Source organism: Oncorhynchus tshawytscha, linkage group LG23 (assembly GCF_018296145.1).
Source record: "Oncorhynchus tshawytscha isolate Ot180627B linkage group LG23, Otsh_v2.0, whole genome shotgun sequence".
Lineage (NCBI taxonomy): Eukaryota > Metazoa > Chordata > Actinopteri > Salmoniformes > Salmonidae > Oncorhynchus > Oncorhynchus tshawytscha.
The window spans coordinates 11,742,533-11,766,172 of record NC_056451.1 but is presented as its reverse complement, the minus strand read 5'-3'; the positions used below and the strand labels follow the sequence as shown (position 1 = coordinate 11,766,172).

At 41.8% G+C, this 23,640-nt stretch overlaps 1 protein-coding gene across 2 annotated transcripts; it reads right to left on the bottom strand.

Annotated features, from left to right (window-relative positions):
- Nucleotides 1-376: 376 nt before the first annotated feature.
- LOC112222976 lies at nt 377-22,042 on the bottom strand. 2 transcript variants are annotated; one of them, XM_042304595.1, is made up of 3 exons: nt 21,857-22,042; nt 4,706-5,167; nt 377-2,463 (listed from the first exon to the last, which is right to left on the bottom strand). In XM_042304595.1, exon 3 carries the CDS (start codon nt 2,392-2,394, stop codon nt 1,210-1,212), a length of 1,185 nt encoding a protein of 394 aa, XP_042160529.1. In that variant the 5' UTR covers nt 2,395-2,463; nt 4,706-5,167; nt 21,857-22,042; the 3' UTR covers nt 377-1,209. The 2 variants fall into 2 exon arrangements, with proteins under 2 accessions (XP_042160529.1, XP_024241627.1); XM_024385859.2 differs by lacking the exon at nt 21,857-22,042 and adding an exon at nt 9,220-9,342.
- Nucleotides 22,043-23,640: the final 1,598 nt, after the last annotated feature.

The window sequence follows — 23,640 nt, the reverse complement described above, 5'->3', positions numbered from 1 at the left end:
TGGGTGGTGGTTAAACAAGTTGTTGAACAAATGTCAGCATATTTTCCTGGTCAACATGGAAACTATACTAACTTACACTCCTTTGACAAATAACTGACAATAGAATTTGACCAATGCTATTAAAACATCTGCTGATGGTAACTGTGCTTATATTGCTGGGGCTGATGATTGTTTAGGGAGTAATGTAAATAAACTGTCACACATTATCACTATCGATGTTTATGACTCCGTGTACCTCTGCTTAAACGTTTTTACATAAAGTACCCTCTAAAATTATGTTATCATGCCAATTAGGCTCATTTCCTCAGCTGCAGGTAGAGATAGAATATACAAGTCATAATTTACTATTGCATAATGATGACCAGTGATAACAATGTCCTTTAAATTGTGGTTTATTATGAATAAAGAAGACCGTAAACATTTTATAGCTGTATGAAGGATATCAAATGTGTGAATACAGACAGAGATGTAATGTGGTAAGGCTATAGATTTGGACCGTGTGGTGTGTCTATCAACAGCATTTTTCAAAAGAGCTTGAGTAAGTCCTCAGTACATTGATGAGGAGAAATAGTTGTTTGCAGTAAGCTTACATAACACATTATTACGCTGGCTGGTGTGCTAATTTACAGTATGGTCATCATGAAATACTGGAATGCAGGTTAAACAAGGTATCTTACTCTTCTATTTGGTGGGAGGAAGTACCAGGTTCTCATGCGTTGTCACTGTTGAGTAGATAGCCACTGCCTGGCATAAAATGTCTCATATATGTCCATTAATACACATGTGCAAATCCTGATAGTTTAAACCAGGTGTGTCAAACTAATTTTGCCCAGGGGCCGCATTCAGTCTTCAAAGAGATCGAGGCGCCATACTGAACATTGGTTTTATTTCTTTGCCTTGAAATTTTGCACAAGACAGTCCACTATCCATTGCTTTTCCCCCAAAAAATCTGACCCCACGGGCCATGTATTTGACACCTCTGGTAAATGATAACTAACTACACAAAAATATACAAGGTCGATAAACAAATAAACATTTTGCAGTCTGTAACAAGAGATTATATTTCACACAATCACTAACTAAAGCGTCAACTAGGTTTGAGATATCAATAAAAACATCTCTAAACTCAGTTATAAACATTCATGAATTGCATTTGTAGTTTTCCCCATTATGTCTACTCTATTTTGCATTGCACTGTTTTAAAAAAAGCTACTCAGGATGAATGCATAAGTATGCTTTTTTGTGTTTTCCATAGTAGTAACAATCCTCTTGGAAGTTGTTGGTCTCCACCACTTCCTTATAGTGGCTGACAGCATGCACCAAGCAGTTGGGGAGACTTCTGCTGAGGACCTGAGCCACATCCATCATGTTCCCCTTCAGTTTCTGCCCCTCAATTTCTTGCTGAATCTGACCCTTGTTGATAGGCTTAGGCTGTACACTGAAAGAGATCACCACTTTGATGTTGTTCTTGGTCAACACATCAAAGTAATTAGCTCCTCCTCCCCTGCCATGGTACTTCTTTCCAGCTAGCCAGTTGAAAAAGACAATTCGCTCCTTGTCATTGAAGACCCTGATAGACCAGCTAACCCAGTCATATTTCTTAACAAGTGTGTCCAATAGGGATTTGGTGAAGTCAAGGTCAACACTGCCAGGTTTCTCCTGAAGCTGGTGTTCCATGTCCAATTTGGCTTGATCAGCGAAGTTTTCTGTGCAATCATCCACCGCTGCTTTCATGCGGTTCTCAACATCTTCCATACGCTCCTGCCACTTCTTCACCATCTCATCCCCCACAACCCCTTCCTTGAGGCTGGCATAACCCATGACAGCAATGATGCCCACCACAAAGAGCTTCTTAAGCCTGGCACAGAAATCTTCTACCGCCCTTCTACTCCTTTGTTCTGTGGAAACCACTGTCTCCAGCATGGGGTCACCTGAGGTATTGTCCCCGGTAACGGCATTATAGAGCGCGTCCAGGTTCAAGTCCGTGTCCGTGTTCTCATAATGGCTGAGGAACTTCTCCATCTTCTTCTCTTTGAACTTGGGCTTGGCGTTGACAAAGTCCTGGAACTTTTCGTACTGGCTGAGCATTTGTGCCTCACGGTCAAAGTTCTGCTTATTCAAGGAGGTCCTCTGCAGCTCCAGGGCGATTTGTTCGATCTCAGCCTGGATGCCTTCCAGTTTTTGGTTGACCATGCTGAACTGCTCAGTCAGGTAGCGTGCATCCTGCCCTTCCGGGTTGCTGAGGATCTCAGAGGAGGCTACAAACACGGCCTCCAGGACGGGATGGAGCTGACCCACAGTGGCTGCCAGGACTGCGGAGGCCTGTCCCATGATCTCCACCCCCTTCTCGATCTTGCCCCTGTTCTGCACGAGCCATTCTGCCACACTGGTCATTTTGAGGGCTTTGTCACAAAGTAACAATGGCCAACTAGGTCTTCAAAGACTCTTTGACTATGTTGATGTCTGAAAGAGAAAGAGGAACAAACGATAAAACTCTTGTGAAGGTTTGTTGAGGTGAAATAATACATGTGTTAAGGCAGCAACATCAGATTTGGTCTTTTTTTATTTCTAAGGATTAGCTAGCTATTAGTTTGAAGAAGTTTGTGTTGGAGATGACTCGATCATCATCATCTTCAGTGGTGTAAATTACTTAAGCAAAAATACTTGAAAGAACTACTTAAGTCATTTTCTTGGGTATTTGTACTTCACTATTTATATTTTTGACAACTTTTACTTTAACTTTGACTTTACTACATTCCTAAAGAGAATAATATACTTTTTACTCCATACATTTACCCTGACACCCAAAAGTATTCGTTACACTTTGAATTCAGGACAGGGAAATGGTCAGAGAACATCCCTGGTCATCCCTACTGCCTCTGATCTTGCGGACTCACTAAACACACATGCTTAGTTCGTAAATTATGTCTGAGTGTTGGAGTGTGTCTCTGGCTATCCGTAAATAAATAAAAAACAGATAATGGTACCATCTGGATTGCTTAATATAAGGAATCTGAAATTATTTTAGCTTTAGCAATTACATCTACTTTTGATACTTAAGTATTTTAAAAACAAAATACTTGTATTTTACTGGGTGACTTTTGCTTTTACTCTAGTAATTTTCTATTAAGGTATCTTTACTTTTACTCAAGTATGACAATTTGGTACTTTTTCCACCACTGATCGTATCTAGCACAGAAAACACGAACAGCATCTAACACAGATTACATCAGACAGTTGGAGTCAAATAGAACAAGCTACTCTCAGCAATAAAACAGATGGAGAACATGTTGGGACATGCAAGAGTCTAGTTTCATGCCACACCCAGAGTCTCAGGTTTATGACAGGTCTATGACAGGACTCGATCACAGCTTCGGTGGCACTGACTCACTTCAAACCATGATTTAAAATTAACATACTGAATGTTTATGGGGACTCAGAGCAAATATCAAAAGCAGTGTGTGTACTCTCGCTTTATGATGTGGAGAGTTGCGCAACACTGCAGTGCTGGCTTTTTGGAGTTGAATTGACAAGCCTAACAATAGCCAAGACCCAAATCAAACACAGATGTCCACAACCTGGGAAAAAAGGGGATTTACTTTGTGAACACATTATTTTCAATGTAAAATACACAAAAGAGATTAACTCAAACATATCTCATTCCCCTGAGACAATATCCACTACAGAAAAAAGGCACACCCAGATCCAAGGAAAAAAATCCACCACTGCACTTGTTCTGTACTGAATTTTTTTTCTTCTCCCACACACTAAAATGTCAGTTAATTGAAATGCAATTGGGTCATTGAATTCACAGCAACTCTATGTACAATTTAGCATCAGTCATTTACATTAGAGGAAAAACACAAAATACAGATTCCTATGTACACCCATAGACCGTGGGATTACCAGGTATTGCTGCATGGCAGGATGAATGGTGTCATTTTACATTCTTTCCCAAGGACTACCACTGTACTAATTACGTTAGTCCTATTAAATAAGCTAACATCACTAGTTATTGCTATCCCATGTTTAAGCTATAACATGTTAAAAAAATTGTTATGAATACATGAAATAATTTGAATTTTGAAATATTTTGTAGAATTCCCTTGTAACTCATCACCACATTGAATTGAAGGCATTCTAATAAAAAAAATTGTGAAGGGAAATACTTACTGAGCAATTGTCCTGGTTTAGGATATGTCAAGTCTTCACTAGCGAAACAAAAATTGTTGACTGTGAGAATGGTAGTCCAAGGGTACAATTAAGAGGAAGAAAAAGGCGAGCCCAAACTATTTTTGTAACCAACGGGAGGCATTTTGCCTTCTTTTCAATATCACTCAACTTCTCTCAAATACTTTGAACATAGGAGTGCTGAGTAACATTGTATTGCTACCCATTATTTTCCTTGCCACTTGGGGAAGAAACCAGCCTATAGAGCTCTCATGGAGACCACATCCTTGAGTCATGAGATACCAGCAAGACTACATCCGTTAACAATGCTTTCCCAACATCTCAAATTCTTTCAAAACCAGTTCCTCACTTTTTCATATAGGTCTCAGGGGTACTCTATACTTCTCAAACAAGATCAGGTCATCAAAGAATAGAAAATCTGTGTAAACAAAACTTGACACCCTTGATGGTAATTCAAACTTCCCGGAGAGACAGACCAAATGGAGCATGATAAAGAAAAGAGAAAGAAACTCACCTCTAATAGTCCAATAAAGTATCCAGGGTGGTGAAGTCCAGTTATCCAACAGTCCAGCTGTGCCTATGAACACCAGCCTCCTAGTGTTGGGATGTATATGTAGTCTCTCTCTCTCTCTCTCTCTCCTCTCTCTCGTCACTCCCCCTTTGGAACTCCTCCATCCCCTCTCTGCATTCCAACGGGAACCCACTCAGAGGGACGAGGGGCAGGCACTGAGACAGATAACATCCTGTAAACATTGCCCATGGAAGGACACCACACTGCCATATACACAGGGTCTGGAGGATTGTGTGTGTGCGTGTGCATGTGTGCGTCCAACCGTGCAAGTGCGCAGGAGAGCAGAAACAGGGGACGCCAAGCAGCCCTTTGCCACAAATACAAAACCCGGCTTGTTCTGTCTCCACTGAGGTTGCTATGGCCACTGCTTCTTGCCTCTTGCCTGCTAAACAAGGCCACTGAGTTCTGTAAAGTAAGCAAGGATTTTTACAGATAAGCAATTGCAGTTCCCTAAACAGAGGCATTTTTTGGTATTTTCAAAATAGCACACATAAGGGACATCAGAGCTAAAACGTGTGACATTTTGAACTATTTGAACCTTGGAAATGCATTGTCATTGAAGGCAAGTTATTGGACATTTGGATTGACGCGTAATAATGGAGTTGAAATACACCCTGGAGCTGCAGTGCTCTCAGAGTCACTCCGTCACAGTGCTGAGCAGAGCAGTGAAAGGACCTCTGTGTCTCTGTATCCACACCATGGGAGACAGCGCTCACCCACTGTCTTTGTGCTTCAACTCTGACCGTGACACACACTGCCTGATATGACCAATCAGTCCAGTTAACCCTAAAGAGGAGGAGATAGAGGAAGAGGAGGGGATATCTGTCAGGAAGTTAGGACGGTCAGTCATATTGAGGAGGAGTTGGCGAGCTCGCCGGCTACCCCCAGTGTTTTTTGGGTCTCCCTGTATCGTCCCACTTTCAGATGTCACACTATGCTAAGTCATTACCATCGGAAAGGGGAGGATATGTTTCGCAGGGGCTCCACGGTAGGTGGCGTGATGGGTGGTATTGACTGACGGTGGGAGACACGCTGACTAGGAGGCATCAGTGTGATGAAGCAAAGCATACTTCCTGAATCCTACTTCCCAAATATTCCACATTATGTCATTTGAGATGTCCCCTATCCTGTCAAAAAAAATTACAGTTCACTATCCAGTGTGTGAAAATCCAAATTCATTCATCCCCCATTACCCATTTGCCAACAGGTTTTGTAGTTCATTTCTGAAGAAAAGAGAACAAAAAACAACAGACTGGAAACTTCAGAAAGATTCCATCTCACATAAAATGTTATAAATGGAAAATAGGGCCTCATTTGAAAAATCATGGCCTTTGTAGGGGATTTAAGCAGACAAGGTGGAACAATGGTAAAGTCATTAAAATAATGACAACCAGGTGAACAAGGTGTGCCAGACAGGTCAGTGTATTGTTAGCTGATGTTTTGTCTGGTTTTACTCAGCTAATAGCCATATCAACTTAACATTCCTGTTCAACAGCTTTAATGTTAATAAACAGGTGGAATAAGCATTGTTTCTCTTATTATTTTATGTGCATAGTGAATCTGCAGACATTATGGCACACGTTGAACTTCTTTGTCTTCTCTTTGATGATCATTCTATGCCGGTTTAGTCTATATAACTAAAAGCTCACGTCCAATGTTTTAGCTGCTATCTCTAATAATTCCAGACTTGATTAGGATGTACAGTATATTTTGTCAAATGAAAGTGTAAGGGAAATGTTTATGTTTGTGCTATTCTTATAACAAATTTCTGTGTTCTATTCATGTGCTGTTCTAAATAACGAATTTCTGTGTTCATGGCACAGAAGTGGCTGACTGTACAAATCCTCACTATCAGTAGCTGCAATTTGTTTTGAGAACGAACAAAAGATATCTCCGTTTCAAGGTCTCAGCATAGAGAGAATGAAGTCTCGTGAGGTATTGGTCTGTCACGTGTTATGAACCAGTATTGGCCGTTCACATGGATGAAACAAAACGGTAATGATTCATTCATTATGCTAAATCATACAAATATAACTTGTCTGTGTATAGTCATATATACGACAACGGCTGTGACTTCCCAGGCAGATTTCCTGATTGACATGTGTACTATGGTGCATTGAGTTGGTTGGAGCCTCTCCAGCACTCTGGCAATAAACAATGATTCACTAAGATTGACTTTGAGTGTCCCTGTGTAAGAATTTCCACGACAAAAGGTAAACAAAGACAGTTGTGTCTTCTCATGTTGAATGGCTGTTGAAATAGAAGATTACATCAATACTATTGACCACACTTTTTGACCTTGGTCTCTAGTGTTTCCTCCTTGCCACAAGATGTCATCCAAGACATAATGTACCACTTTTCCAGAGGGGGGAGGGGCCTGTTTGGGCAATAAATATACATATTTTTGCATAATGGGGATAGACAGGATGTCCTTTGTCTATCATTTGTTAATGTTAAGAGAGGACTTAGCACCCATCATTCCTGGATTTGAGCAACTCCCATGGGAAAACAAATGTGGGTTGGAATGACAGTTTACTGGAAACAGGGTTGAGCAACACAAATGAAATTGCTTCTCAGGCATAGTGGGTGCTACATTATAAGACGTGAGATTCAGCTGGAGGCTCCAAGGTTTGGTCACAGCCAGATACTGTAGGTGCATCAACATCATATGTCTGCATCATGAACATATGTGAGTGCTAACATGAGCATAAACTGTGATATCACAATATAATATCATTTCATGGCATACTGCTTAGTTATTAGGTCACTTACGTCATGTCCAGGTGTGGTATCTTAATTTGATCACTCTGTTGTCGCTGAGAATATTCCTTCACCGCATTCAAATGAGCCTCGTGATTTACATAAATTCACTGAAAACTCACAGTTTTCTTTCTCTCTCGCTCGATCAAACGCTAAAGCACCAGACAGAATAAATGTCCTACTACTGTAGTTCCTACAACTGCTACATTCAAATGTACAAAAATGTATCTGAAATGCAGCCATACACATTAACAACCATTATATTATATAACTTAATAAGACAAGATAGATATTGGTCTCCACTACATACAAGTGAATCTGAAATGCATCCATAGGCTACACCTAAACTATAGCCTACTGTAGCATATCAAACTAATTTCCAGTTAGAAATCATCCCTTTTGTTTTAAAATAATCAAATCCTGCTGCTGCTGGATTATTTTATTCTTGAGAAGGAACTGGTCAAATTAAGATCCTACACCCCACTAGGCACAAACTGGTTGAATCAACTTTGTTTCAAGGTCATTTGTCAAGCTATTGTGACATGGAAATATCAACTACAGGATTATGTCATCATGGTAAGCAATTTCCAACATAGACAAATACGTTGAATATGTACCTTCGAAACAATGTTCAGGTCTTCAACGTTACTGTATATCGACTATCAGAAAAGAAAAACAATAGGCTGGGCAGCACCCCCTACTGGAGAATTGATCTACGTAAAGATATTCATTTGGTCTCCCATCCAAGATTATATCCAAGCCCTGCTTATATTTGTCACTGACTATTACCAATGTGCTATCGTGAGAATGATAATTAAATAGCTTCCCTGTTTAATAACTAAATAGATTCCCTGTAGTAATTTCAAAGGGTAGGTTTAACAGAGCAAATGAAATGTAACCATACTTTCTAAGTCATATATCATCAATATTTAGGCATATAAAACATTTGTGAAGACATCAATAGCCATTGTTTCAATTCAACCCAGGGTTCAACTAAAAATAGACAATAGGCTACAGGCACTGAGTATAGCAAACATTAGGAACACCTTCCTAATATTGAGAGATGTGTGGACTTGATTAGCATGTACATTATATTTCCTCAAATGAAAGGTTATCAAAAACGGTTGTGTCTTATCATGTTGAATGGCTGTTGAAATAGAAGATTAGCTCAATGCTATTGACCACACTTGATCTTTCTGACCTTGGACTCTAGCTCTAGTGTTTCCTCTTTGCCGCAAGATGTCACTTTAGTTCACTGGAAAGCCCCCCAGTGTCTCTTCTAAGACAGAAGGTGCCACTTTGCCAGAGAAGGGATTAAATTGACGCAGGGCGGTGTTTGGGGAATAATGGGGATAGACATGATGTACTGGTTCTGTAAATAGTTTGTCTTGAACATGGTTGGGTGAGGGTAAACTGGAAGAGCCTTTCATGTCATGAATAGTCTGGTTTGTGGATTATTGTTGCCCCTGACTTCACTGGTTTTTAATTTGCAGGACATTTAGAAAGATTATACAGTTATTTACTATGACTAAGCAGCCTATAGTGACAACAAAACTGGCCTTTGAGAAACACATGAAAATACAGTTATAGGTCAGAACTGTTTGCTGTTTATATAAAAAGAAACCATCCTTTATTCTGCATGACCACAGTTGTGTTACTTGGAATGAGGGATTGCTCTGCAAACAAAAAGTTGTTACCTTTAAGAGAGGATTTAGCACCCGTCATCCCGGATTTGAGTAACTCCCATGGGAACACAAATGTGGGTTGGAATGACAGTCCATTAGAGAAAGGGTTGATCAACAGCCATGAAAGTGCTTCTCAGGCATAGTGAGTGCTATGAGACGTGAGATAAAGCCGGAGGCTCCAAGGTTGGATCACAGCCAGATACTGTAGGTGCCTCAACATATGCCTGTGTCAACAACATACAGTGCCTACAGAAAGTTTTCACACCCCTTGACGTTGTCCACGTGTTGTTGTGTTACAGCCTGAATTTTTTTTTTTTTACTGGCCTACACAAAATACCCCATTATATAAACGGGAAATTATGTTTTTAGAACTTTTTAAAAAAACATATTAATAAAAAATGAAAAGCTGAAATGTCTTGAGTCAATCAGTATTCAACTCCTCTGTTATGGCAAGCCTGAATAGGTTCTGGAGTAAAAATGTGCTTAACAAATCCCATAATAACTTGCATGGACTCACTCTGTGTGCAATAATAGTGTTTTCCATGCTTTTTGAAAGACTACTTCATCTCTGTACCCCACACATAAAATTATCTGTAAGGTCCCTCATCAGCAGTGAATTTCTAACACAGATTCAACCATAAGGACCAGGGAGGTTTTCCAATGCCTCACAAAGAAAGGAACCTATTGATAGATGGTAAAAAAAGGCAGCATTGAATATCCATTTGAGCATGGTGAAGTTATTAATTACACTTTGGATGATGTATCAATACATGCAGTCACTACAGAGATACAGGCATCCTTCCTAACTCAGTTTCCGGAGTGGAAGGAAACCGTTCAGGAATTTCACAATGATGACAATGGTGACATTAAAATAGTTACAGAGTTTAATGGCTGTGATAGGAGAAAACTGAGGATGGGTCAACAACATTGTAGTTACTCCACAGTACTAACCTAACTGACAGAGTGAAAAGAAGGAAGCCTGTACAGAATATAAAATATTCCAAAACATGTATCCTATTTGCAACAAGGCACTAAAGTAATACAGCAAAAAATGTGCCAAATCAATTTACTTTTTGTCCTGAATACAAAGTGTTATGTTTGGGGCAAATCAAATACAAAACACCACTGACTACCACTCTCCATATTTTCAATCATAGTGGTGGCTGCATCATGTTATGGGTATGCTTGTAATCATTAAGGACTGGGAGTTTTTCAGGATAAAAAATAAATGGAATGGAGCTAAGCACAGGCAAAATCCTAGAGGAAAACCTGGTTTTGTCTGCTTTCCACCAGACACTGGGAGATTAATTCACCTTTCAGCAGGACAATAACTTAAAACGCAAGTCCAAATCTACAGTGGAGTAGCTTACCAAGAAGAGTGTGAATGATCCTGAGTATACAAATTATAGTTTTGACTTAAATCTACTTGAAAATATATTGCAAGACCTGAATCTGGCTGTCTAGCAATGATCAACAACCAGTTTGACAGAGCTTGAAGAATTTTTAAAAGAATAATTGGCAAATGTTGAACAATCCAGTTGTGGAAAGGTCTTAGAGACTTACCCAGAAAGACTCACAGATGCAATCGCTGATTCTACAAAGTATTGAGTAAGCAGTGTGAATAATTTTGTAAATGTGATATTTCTGCATTTCATTTTAATAAATGTAAAAAAAATATTAAAAATAAACACTTTGTCATTATAGGGTATTTTGTGTGGATGGGTGAGATTTCTTAAAATATTTTATCGAATTTGAATTCAGGCTGTAACACAACACATTGTGAAATAAGTCAAGGGGTATGAATACTTTCCAAAGGCACTGTATGTGAGTGCTAATATGAGCATAAACTGTGATATCTCAATGTAACAAGAAAAGTATAGTTGAAGTGTACTGCTCTGTCTTCAGCTGCAAGGATAGCTTCTCGCTGTCCTCTGTCCTGCAGATGTTTCCAGGTCACAGAACACGAAACATGATGACAGACAACTTGGATTCAGGAGATTCAGCACCACTTGGTTGATTTAAGGCTTCCTCTGGTGAATGAGGGAGGTCCCACAGGAAACGAAATGACAGTGACAAAAAAACGAGGACCACTCCTTTGTGCCGATACTTCACTGCACTACGGCTGAGGAATGGTGTTGAACAAACTGTACTCACAGTGAGGCAACATTATTCAAATAATTATAGGCTACAATACATTCAAGTTTTGTGTGTTACAGAAAAGATTGCTTTTACTTTTGACCTTTTTCAGTTTCAATATGTTCTGTTGACACAAGGTAAACAATGCTGCTATGGCAACAAACTATTTGATAATGATTAACGCCACTAACAAATACAATTTCTCACTCTCCCATTCCCTCTGTCATGTGTTATTAAGTAGAGTAGGTTAATCATCCATAAATGCTGCGCTCTAACAGAACTTTGACCAATCTGAGTCACAACTCACTGGCCACACACTGGTTGAGTCAATGTTGTTTCCACACCATTTCAATGTAATTACATTGAACCAATGTGGAATAGACGTTGAATTGATGTCTGTGCCCAGTGGGAAGCCACTGATCTGTATGCACACAGCCGCTCTTGTGGTGAGGGACGCTAGTCTGGCTCACAACCACACAAACAGGCCCGAGCCATCAGCCACTCCCACGGATCGATACAAACTCAGGGTAGATCAGAGGAAACAGATAAAGGATCAGAGGCTGGGATAGGGCAGCTTATTGATTGCAGACATATTCATCCGAAAGGTCATTCTTGCCCTTAAAAACCAAGCGAACCATCTTCATACAAATTGAAAATTAAATTACTCTGACTGTTGTAAATCTTGTTTAAGCATATGTTTTTACCCCCCAATTTCAGGATTGCATTTTACTGGAAGTTTCAGCAGAGAGCCTCATACATTAAAATGTCTCTAATGCACGCAGGTGGGAGCACTGTTAGAAAATGTGGACAACAGCTAAATTCCAATAATCTGTTTCATTGTAACCAGATTGTACATTCTATTGTGTCTCAAAATATATTCTGAGGTCTATTTGCTTGATTGAGTTGCACACAACCCAGTGAGGCAGTGAAGCTCTCTTTAGAATCTGGCCTCATCAGTATTTGAGAGGGGGAGGTGGTCAGCCAAACAGTGACGTGATTCTTTCACATGCCTCATTGTTCCAGTGTCATTGGCCATGGCCTCCTGCTGTGGACCCCAGTCTTCCACACACAGGCCCACTCTGCCAGCCAGACAACTAATACCATTCATAGGAAGAGAGGACTGCCACAGCGTTTAGGGATAGCCCCCTTTTTTTCAATTTCTGCCTAAAATGTCATAGCAAATCTATCTGCCTGTAGCTCAGGCCCTGAAGCAAGGATATGCATATTCTTGGTACCATTTCAAAGGAAACATTTTGAAGTTTGTCGAAATGTGAATTGAATGTAGGAGAATATAACACAATAGATCTGGTATAAGAAAATACAAAGATAAAAACAACCGTTTTATTTCTACCACCGTCTTTGAAATGCAAGAGAAAGGTTCCAGTTCTTGCCATCACTCTAGTTGTAATTCCAATGGTGTCCACAAGATGGCAGCAGTGTATGTGCAAGGTTTCAGACGGATAACTTGAAGCATGAGTGAACTACATGACCTTTAGTGTGAAGTCACCCAGGTATATTTGGGCAAATCGTGAAGGAGACATTGGCATTCATATTATATTTTTCAGCAAGAATATCGTCAAATCTGCATACTTGGACTTTGATTGAGCTTTTCCAGTATTAGTAGCTATATTATTAGTTCAACTTTTGCAAAACAACCCGTTTTCATAACTTCATGACTCTGAATATTCTTGTAATTGTTGTCCAAAAGGAAAAGGCATGCTGTCGCAAAAGGTTAGCAAAATCGATCATGCATGCTATATGTGTCACGCCTTGGTCTTAGTATTTTGTGTTTTCTTTAATTATTTGTTCAGGCCAGGGTGTGACATGTGTTTATTGTGTTGTCGTATTGGGGTTTTTGTAGGCATTGGGATTGTGGCTGATTAGGGGTGTGTCTAGCATAGGCTTCGCTGCCTGAGGCGGTTCTCAATCAGAGTCAGGTGATTCCCGTTGTCTCTGATTGGGAACCATATTTAGGTAGCCTGGGTTTTACTGTGTATTTTGTGGGTGATTGTTCCTGTCTCTGTGTAGTGTTCACCAGATAGGCTGTAATTAGGTTTTCACGTTTCGTTTGTTGTTTTTGTATTTATTTAGTTATTTCATGTGTCGCTATTTTTTCATTAAAGAACATGAGTAACCACCACGCTGCATTTTGGTCCGACTCTCCTTCAACAGACGAACGCCGTTAAAATATGGACCTTTTTAGGATATGAAAAATGATTTTATCAAACAAAAAGACACTTCATGTTATCTCAGGGACCCTTTGGATGATAAATCAGAGCAAGATTTCAGAATGTAAGTACGCATTTCACCGTCAGAGGTGAATTTATCAAACCTATCACGGTGAAAAAAGGTTTTTTTTTGTTAGGAGCTCTCCTCAAACAATAGCATGGCATTTTTTCTCAGTAATAGCTACTGTAAATTGGACAGTGCAGTTATATTAATAAGAATTTAATCTTTTAGCCAATATAAGACACTTATATGCACTGGCATTTGTTGTTTCTCTAAAATCTGACAACGGTGACAAAAGACGCTGCATGATTTACAACTGTCCCGTTGATGGGGCGCCGATCCCTAAGAAGATTTATTTAAATTGTTTAAATTGAAATGTCTTTATTTCACCTTTAGGAAAACATAAATCTTCTTCTTTACACAAAAAAGGAACACAAGACAAGTATCTTTAAACTTTAACATAAATCTCTGATTTGTCACCGTCTTATTGATTAGTTCGTGGATAACTCCCCTCTCCTGGTGGTCATTTACCCGAGGTAGTTTGTCTTTTGTCGGACAGACCCAGGCAGCATTATTTTGGATTGGCCGTCAACCCTGTAGCTTCCAGGCTCACGACCACCGCCCGTAGTCGCAGTAGGTGACTATCCCAGTCCTCGCTGTGGAGGACCACATCGTCTATGTGCGCAGCTGCACACTCTTGATGGGGCCATAGAGTGGCATCCATGAGGCGTTGGAAAGTTGCCGCAGCACCATGCAGTCGAAAGGGTATCCTCACATACTGAAAAAGCCCCTCCGGTGTGGCAAAGGCAGTCTTTGGGCGATCCTCCGGAGCCACCAGCACTTGCCAGTATCCCTTCGTCAAATCCAGGGTGGTGATGAACTTGGCCTTTCCTAAGCGCTCCAAGAGTTCATCCACGCGGGGAATGGGATACGCATTGAATGTAGAGATGGCGTTCACCATCCTAAAGTCATTGCAGAGTCTCATACTACCATCGGGTTTGGGGACCAGGACTATGGGACTGGACCACTCACTCATAGATGCCTCAATCCCCCTCATCCTCAGCATCTCCCTTACCTCGTTCTTAGCGATGACTCGGCCGGCTTCAGGAATCCTGTAAGGCCGGGGTCCTGACTCTCCTGATCAGGTCAGGTTACAGGAGACCACAACCCTACAGATTATCTCTCAACCCCAACAGGGAGGAGAGACCTAGGGTCTGAAGATGTGGGGGGGGGGGGTTTATGACCCCTCATGCCCCTGGTAAATCTAATTTGGGAAATAGAAACTCAATAAAAACTAGTTTTCCCATGGTGCCCCTGGTTAATGAGTTAATAATTGCTTGATTCAGTTGATCACGCAATTAGAAACTTGAATCATTCGATGAACAACAGTCGTCACATTAACTAATACAACGTTACGACACCGGATATGTACTTTCTTGCCGGGTTCAGTGTGGATATGGTGAAACAGGACATCTGTTTGTCCTGGGAAGGGAGAGACTACCCGGCCGAATTGCATAATCAGCTAATCTAGCTGACTCGACTGCTCCGGCAGGAGAGTTTGGCCACGGCACACCTGTGGTAGGGCCTCCTCTTTTCCTTTGCCCTCCAGGGCCATCAAAGCCGCCACCTCCTCTCTTCCATGGTATTTCTTCGACAGGTTTATATGATAGAATTGGATCTTCTTCCTCCTGTCAGGTTGCTTGATGAGGTAATTGACCAGTGAGACCTTTTTCGTTACCTCATAGGTCCCCCTCCACTGCGCCAGCAAGCGGTGTTCGGACGTTTTGGTGGCGGACGTGCCGGGGTTGGTCGGGGTATGGGATTTGCAGAATCCTTCTGTTCCTCCTTGTCCCCTTTTAACAACTCCCCTGGAGATCAGTATGTTTCCACAGCCTGGGCAACAGGTTTGCTTGCCCCATGACCCTTTTTAAGTCCCTAGGTAATTCCCTCAAAATCTTGTCCACTACAAGGGTCTCTATGACATGTTCTACTCCCTTTCCGGGTTCCAGCCACTGTTTCGTTAGTCGTATTAGTGAGAAGATCTGGGCACGGATGGTTTGGTCGGCCGCATAGGTCCATTGATGGAACTTTACGGCTCTATCTCGGGCGGTCAGCTGGTACCGGGACAGGATATCGTTTTTTGTCGCTCATAGTCAGCAGCTTCACAGGCGTCCGGGTCATAGTAGGCTTCCTGGGCTATCCCGGTCAAAACAGGGGCTAACGCACTCGCCCATTCTGTGGGAGGCCACTCTTCCAAAGTGGCCGTCCTTTTGAACGTCATGATGAAGGCCTCAATATCATCCTCCTTGGAGAGATGAGGTAAGATGGCGTGAGCAGCCGCTCTTGGCTTCACTCTAGGTTCTTCGCGCCGGCTCAGCTGTTGTTACATGAGTTCTATGGTTGTCTGCTGTGCCGTGATCAACTGTTGTAGTAGAGTGTTTATCCATCGTTCTTGAATGGTTCCTCTGTGTCTACTGGTAGATTTTTGTTTTCCTCACTTATCCTTGTGTCACTCGTCCACCTATTGCCAGCATTCTCCACCAATGTGAGCGGACCAAGTAATTTGGTGTTACTCTAAAGCGGAAAGATGGAATAAACGAGTCAGGAGTAAGTTTTCTTAATTGAACAAAGTTCTCTATTGAGGGATTTCTTTAAACTCAAACACTCAAATCAATCAATGATGATCTTCCAAGGAAAATACAAATCTTCTTCTTTACTCGAAAAAGGAATACAAGACGAGTACCTTTAAACTATAACATAAATCTCTGATTTGTCACTGTCTTAATGGTTAGTTCGTGGATAGCTCCCCTCTCCTGGTGGCCATTTACCAGAGGTAGTTTGTCTTTCTCTTCTTTTCGCCTTCCGAAAGGTAGGTCCTCTCCTTTGGAGGAGCAAACACTCTTTCCTTTCTTTTCCCCCTCTCTCTCTGCCGGTTCCCTCCTCTCTCTTGTAGGGGAAAGAGAATAGGTCATTAGTACCGTCAGCTGTGCTTAATTGCCTCTGGTCACCTTGACTCCCATGCCTGGCTGGGATACTATCCGTGAGCCCAGCCTGCCCTCTGGTGGTCCTTCCACATATAGCAATTAAACACTGAAACTGTAGATGTGCAGAAGATGAATGTGCAAGTAGAGATACTGGGGTGCAAAGGAGCAAGAAAAATACATAAATACAGTATGGGGATGAGGTATTTGGGTGGGCTATTTACAGGTGGGCTATGTACAGGTGCAGTGATCTGTGAGCTGCTCTGACTGCTGGTCCTTAAAGCTAGTGAGGGAGATATGAGTCTCCAGCTTCAGTGATTTTTGCAGTTTGTTCCTGTCATTGGCAGCAGAGAACTGGAAAGAAAGGTGGCCAAATGAGGAATTGGCTTTGGGGTGACCAGTGACATATACCTGCTGGAGCATGTGCTACGGGTGGGTGCTGTTATGGTGACCAGAGAGCTGAGATAAGGTGGGGCTTTACCTAGCAAAGACTTGTAGATGACCTGGAGCCAGTGGGTTTGGCGACGAGGATGAAGCCAACAAGAGCGTACAGGTCGCAATGGTGGGTAGTATATGGCGCTTTGGTGACAAAACGGATGGCACTGTGATAGACTGCATCCAATTTGTTGATTAGAGTGTTGGAGGCTATTTTGTAAATGACATCGCCGAAGTCAAGGATCGGTAGGATGGTCAGCTTTACGAGGGTATGTTTGGCAGCATGAGTGAAGGATGCTTTGTTGCTAAATAGGAAGCTGTTTCTAGATTTCATTTTGGATTTGAGATGCTTAATGTGAGTCTGGAAGGAGAGTTTACAGGCTAACGTGACACCTAGGCATTTGTAGTTGTCCAAATATTCTACGTCAGAACCGTCCAGAGTATTGATGCTGGGCGGACGGGCAGGTGCTGGCAGCGATCGGTTGAAGAGCATGCATTTAGTTTTACTTGCATTTACATTTGCTTGTTTGTAGGTGACCAAATACTTATTTTCCACCATATTTTGCAAATAAATTCATTAAAAATCCTACAATGTGATTTTCTGGATTTTTCTTTTTTCATTTTGTCTGTCATAGTTGAAGTGCACCTATGATGTAAATTACAGGCCTCTCTCATCTTTTTAAGTGGGAGAACTTGCACAATTGGTGGCTGACTAAATACTTTTTTGCCCCACTGTAAGAGCAGTTGGAGGCCACGAAAGGAGAGTTGTATGGCATTGAAGCTCGTTTAGAGGTTAGTTAAAGCAGTGTCGAAAGAAGGGCCAGAAGTATACAGAATGGTGTCGTCTGCATAGGGGTGGATCAGAGAATCACCAGCAGCAAGAGCGACATCATTGATGTATACAGAGAAGAGAGTCAGCCCAAGAATTTAACCCTGTGGCACTCCCATAGAGACTGCCAGAGGTCCGGACAATAGGCCCTCCGATTTGACACACTGAACTCTATCTGAGAAGTAGTTGGTGAACCAGGCGAGGCAATCATTTGAGAAACCAAGGGTTGAGTCTGTTGAGTCTGACGATAAGAATGCGGTGATTGACAGAGTTGAAAGCCTTGGCCAGGTCGATGAATACGGCTGCACAGTAATGTCTCTTATCAATGGCGGTTAGGATATCATTTAGGACCTTGAGCGTGGCTGAGGTGCACCCATGACCAGCTCTGAAACCAGATTGCATAGCGGAGAAGCTACGGTGGGATTCTGAATGGTTGGTAATCTGTTTGTTAACTTGGCTTTTAAGAAAGGCAGGGTAGGATAGATATAGGTCTGTAGCAGTTTGGGTTTAATAGAGAGGTCACATAAGGTAACCATGAGTGTCCACCAAACTCTGGTATACAGTGGGTATACAGTGGGTTAAAAAAAGTATTTAGTCAGCCACCAATTGTGCAAGTTCTCCCACTTAAAAAGATGAGAGAGGCCTGTAATTTTCATCATAGGTACACTTCAACTATGACAGACAAAATGAGGGGAAAAAATCCAGAAAATCACATTGTAGGATTTTTAATGAATTAATTTGCAAATTATGGTGGAAAATGAGTATTTGGTCAATTACAAAAGTTTATCCCAATACTTTGTTATATACCCTTTGTTGGCAATGACAGAGGTCAAACATTTTCTGTAAGTTTTTACAAGATTTTCACACACTGTTGCTGGTATTTTGGCCCATTCCTCCATGCAGATCTCCTCTAGAGCAGGGATGTTTTGGGGCTGTTGCTGGGCAACACGGACTTTCAACTCCCTCCAAAGATTTTCTATTGGGTTGAGATCTGGAGACTGGCTTTCCTTGAAATGCTTCTTACGAAGCCACTCCTTCGTTGCCCGGGCGGTGTGTTTGGGATCATTGTCATGTTGAAAGACCCAGCCACGTTTCATCTTCAATGCCCTTGCTGATGGAAGGAGGTTTTCACTCAAAATCTCACTATACATGGCCCCATTCATTCTTTCCTTTACACGGATCAGTCGTCCTGGTCCCTTTGGAAAAACAGCCCCGAAGCATGATGTTTCCACCCCCATGCTTCACAGTAGGTATGGTGTTCTTTGGACGCAACTCAGCATTCTTTGTCCTCCAAACACGACGGGCGGTTATATTTTGGTTTCATCTGACCATGACATTCTCCCAATCTTCTTCTGGATCATTCAAATGCTCTCTAGCAAACTTCAGACGGGCCTGGACATGTACTGGCTTAAGCAGGGGCACGTCTGGCACTGCAGGATTTGAGTCCCTGGCGGCGTAGTGTGTTACTGATGGTAGGCTTTGTTACTTTGGTCCCAGCTCTCTGCAGGTCATTCACTAGGTCCCCCCGTGTGGTTCTGGGATTTTTGCTCACTGTTCTTGTGATCATTTTGACCCCACGGGGTGAGATCTTGCGTGGAGCCCCAGATCGAGGGAGATTATCAGTGGTCTTGTATGTCTTCCATTTCCTAATAATTGCTCCCACAGTTGATTTCTTCAAACCAAGCTGCTTACCTATTGCAGATTCAGTCTTCCCAGCCTGGTGCAGGTCTACAATTTTGTTGCTGGTGTCCTTTGACAGCTCTTTGGTCTTGGCCATAGTGAAGTTTGGAGTGTGATTGTTTGAGGTTGTGGACAGGTGTCTTTTATACGGATAACAAGTTCAAACAGGTGCCATTAATACAGGTAACGAGTGGAGGACAGAGGAGCCTCTTAAAGAAGAAGTTACAGGTCTGTGAGAGCCAGAAATCTTGCTTGTTTGTTGGTGACCAAATACTTATTTTCCACCATCATTTGCAAATAAATTCATAAAAAATCCTACAATGTGATTTTCTGGATTTTTTTTTTCTCATTTTGTCTGTCATAGTTGAAGTGTACCTATGATGAAAATTACAAGCCTCTCTCATCTTTTTAAGTGGGAGAACTTGCACAATTGGTGGCTGACTAAATACTTTTTTGCCCCGCTGTATAGTTATACTTGTACCAGTGTTGTGATCCAGAATGTTAATTTGTTTTATAGACAGACAATTTTACACCATACAAGTTGCAAACGTGGAACTTGCAATGGTATGATTCTCAAAGGACAAGGTAAGAAATTGAAACAATTTGAAGAGTATACAGTATATTGTATTTTATCCATGCTGAAGTTCTGGAGTGACTGGTTGTAAGGTATATGTGCATGTAAGAGAGTGAGATGTGAGTGCGTGTGGGGGTGAGTGAGAGTAAAGAGAAAGAGAGAGCTAAAGAGAGAGAAACGAGAAAAAGAGAGAACAGAGAGAGAGAACAGAGAGAGCACATGTTTCACAGCACAGATCAATAGACAGATTACAGTACAACTTTAATTCGCTAATGGTTGTATGGACAGACAAATAAAAGGAAGCCTAGAGGACTATTTATAGTCCTGCTACAGGGAACCACCCAGACTGAGGTTGAAGCTAGTTCTCTTCTGTACATGTGACATTTTCCCTTAAAGTCTACTGTCTAATTATGAAGCCACACAGCCAGTTATGATGTGGATTGTTTAGATGGGGATTCTATGTAGATTCCAAACTATTACTTCCTGTGCGTTGACTATCATAGATTGCTGCTGTGTGGTTTCCTGATTTCCCTTCCTCCATTTCCTCTTTCTCACGCTTTCGCTCACACTCCTTATACTCCCCAGGGGGAAGGCCTCTTAGGCCCCTCCCCACACACACTCCATAGCCCCTAACTCCCAGCTCATACAAGGCTACAGTGGATGAGTCCTCTAACTGAATTGGAACTACTCTGTGTGTAGTTTAGGGAGGTGGGTAAGTATGGGGGAGGAGGGCAAACAAGAAATTCTGGCTCTTATCTCCGAGACAGAGAGAGAGAGAGAGAGAGAGAGAGAGAGAGAGAGAGAGAGAGAGAGAGAGAGAGATTATATACTTCACTTGCTTTGGCAATGTTATGTGTTTCCCATGCCAATAAAGCCCTTGAATTAAATTGAATTGAGAGAGAGAGAGGACATGGAGAGAGAGAGAGGGAGAGAGAGAGAGAGAGAGAGAGAGAGAGAGTGAGAGAGTGAGAGAGAGAGTGAGGTGGCATAGAGAAAGAGAGAGAGCGAGAGAGAGAGATTACAGACAAATCTGCTGAGATTCTGATGTGATGTATGAACAGCTATGAGGAGAGGAATTTGGCTGGGGGAAATCTAGTCTGTTCTGCGAACACAAACTTCATGGGGCCTTAAAGGGACGGCACTGAGGGCTCGAGGGGAGACCGGAAGTGTTGTCCAACATGAGGGAACTGTTTGATGCAGTACAGATGGCAAAAACACATGTTTTGTATTCACTCGAAACACTTTCCCCATGGTTTTTCCCTATAAAGATGTGTTCTACAAACATTCCACACACTATTTCAAAGAGTCCCATATACCACTACTCCTAGAGAAGTGTGTAAGTGACTACAGCCCCAACCTCTAAATGCAGAAGCTCCAGCCAGGAGAGAGACCTTTTAGAGAGTCGATCCAGAGTGCTGGGCTGGACCTGCTGCTGTTCGTCACTGAACAAATGTTTTGATTATTTTATCAGATTAGCCCTCTTAAAGAGCAGTGGGCTGGTCGATGGTCCACTCGGACTGATTGTTAATAACATTATCCTGGAATGGGATTGGCAGAGACAGGCAGGCAGAACCATCCTGCCATTGATCCAGACACTGCAGGGCCACTCTGATGCTGTCCTCCATCAAATCACTCATTTGTTTATGAAATATTGATATTGGCTGTGATCTCTGCCTGGAGAATGTGGCTAGTAGGAGAAGAACATGTCTCCAAACAGGCCTTTGGATCTAATAGATAGGGTTTATTAGAATTCCTGAGCAGGTTAAAATATTAAATCCAACAAACCTGTTGCTGATTGTTCGTTAATGTCTCCTAACATTAGGGTGCTCAGCCATTCTGTGCAAACAACATGATGTGTTTCGTGTCCTGTCTCCTCAATGCTGATTGTCACAGAGTGGAAGTGTAGAGGCATAGATTCCAATGGAAATGTCAGCTGTCGCTTCTTTTCTATTTCATCCGTATCTTGGGGCGATTTGGAGATGGAAGACAGGGATCAATACTCTGACATTCAGCAGTGCCACTGCTTACATCAGCTACACGTGGTCCTGTTGAATTATGGGAATCTTTGAATACTTTATGAAAGTGAAAGTAAAAATCAAGGAGCTTTGAAAAATATGTTCAGTATAGTATTATTTTAAGGGTTTGAAAAGCTTAAAATTTTAGCACATATTGCAAATAATCTGGTATATAAAAATCAAACATGCTCATGCACAATATGTGGTAAAAACCCTCAAATGTTAATCCCTAACTGCTTTGAGACAGCTGCAGATTGTGGAGAATCACCATGCAAAATCTGTCATTCTGAGGGAGTTTTAGAGAAGACCAATGAGAAGCCTGTTGATCTGTTTGGTGATAGCGCCCTCTGTCTTCAGAGTAGCACCGGCTCCATGTCACCATACAACCTTTCTCGTTCATTATGGAGAAATCAGATGAACAAGGTAGCCTTGGCTCCTTCACCACAAAGCAGACTCCCTCAATAGATCAGGCTAGCAAACAGAAGATTTGATCTTTCCATATTGGCAGTTGGAATTGACGTGCTATCACAGGGAAAGCTCTTAATGCAGGAGTAGAGCTCCATGGATCCATAGACGTTACCCAGGAAAAACCCACAGAACCACTAATGAATATGAGAGGTTCCATGGGCTTATGCTGTATGGTTTATGAGCTGCACTAACTACTAACATACAGCAGTGATAAACAGATCATGGGCAGTGACAACATGGCTTCACTCCTGTATTAAAAAACAGCCAAAAAAACACATCAACTCATGAAATGAGACATTGCAATTGGAGAGGTTTTGGCAATGGAATTCAACTTTGTGGCATTGTTTATACTGTTGTGATGATGCATTTCACCAGTGGTCTGCAGGACAGGTTTTATGGTGTGTTTGAAGAGAAGTGCTCTTTCATGGTGAATATTCAATTTCTTCAAACACCACCTGTTTTTCAATGGTGGTAAATGTATGATCAATGAGACCCTTCTTATGGAACTCATACCCTTAACTATGAAACTCACCCTTCAGAGAAGAGCAATGTTACCCTATTATGTCACCCTAGTAAACAACATGTAATGGTTTTCTTCCTGGGAAGGAGAGGAGGACCAAAATGCAGCGTGGTTATTGTTAAGCATCTTTAATAAAGACGAAAACGTGAACACTATACAAATACAAAATAAGAAAACATGGCAAAACTGAAACAGTCCTAACTGGTGCAGAGAACACAGAGACCGGAAACAATCACCCACCAGATACCTAAAGAATATGGCTGCCTAAATATGGTTCCCAATCAGAGACAACGATAAACACCTGCCTCTGATTGAGAACCACTCCAGGCAACCATAGACTTACCCAGAACACTCAACTGAACACAACCCCATAGACTACAAAAACCCTAGATAAGACGAAATACATAAATCACCCATGTCACACCCTGGCCTAACCAAAATAATAAAGAAAACACAGAATACTAAGGCCAGGGCGTGACAGTACCCCCCCCAAAGGTGCGGACTCCTGGCCACACACCTAAACCCATAGGGGAGGCTCTGGGTGGGCGTCTGTCTACGGTGGTTGC

Coding starts and splice junctions, on each gene's coding strand:
- LOC112222976 (XM_042304595.1), bottom strand. CDS start 2,394: ATGACCAGTGTGGCAGAATGGCTCGTGCAGAACAGGGGCAAGATCGAG.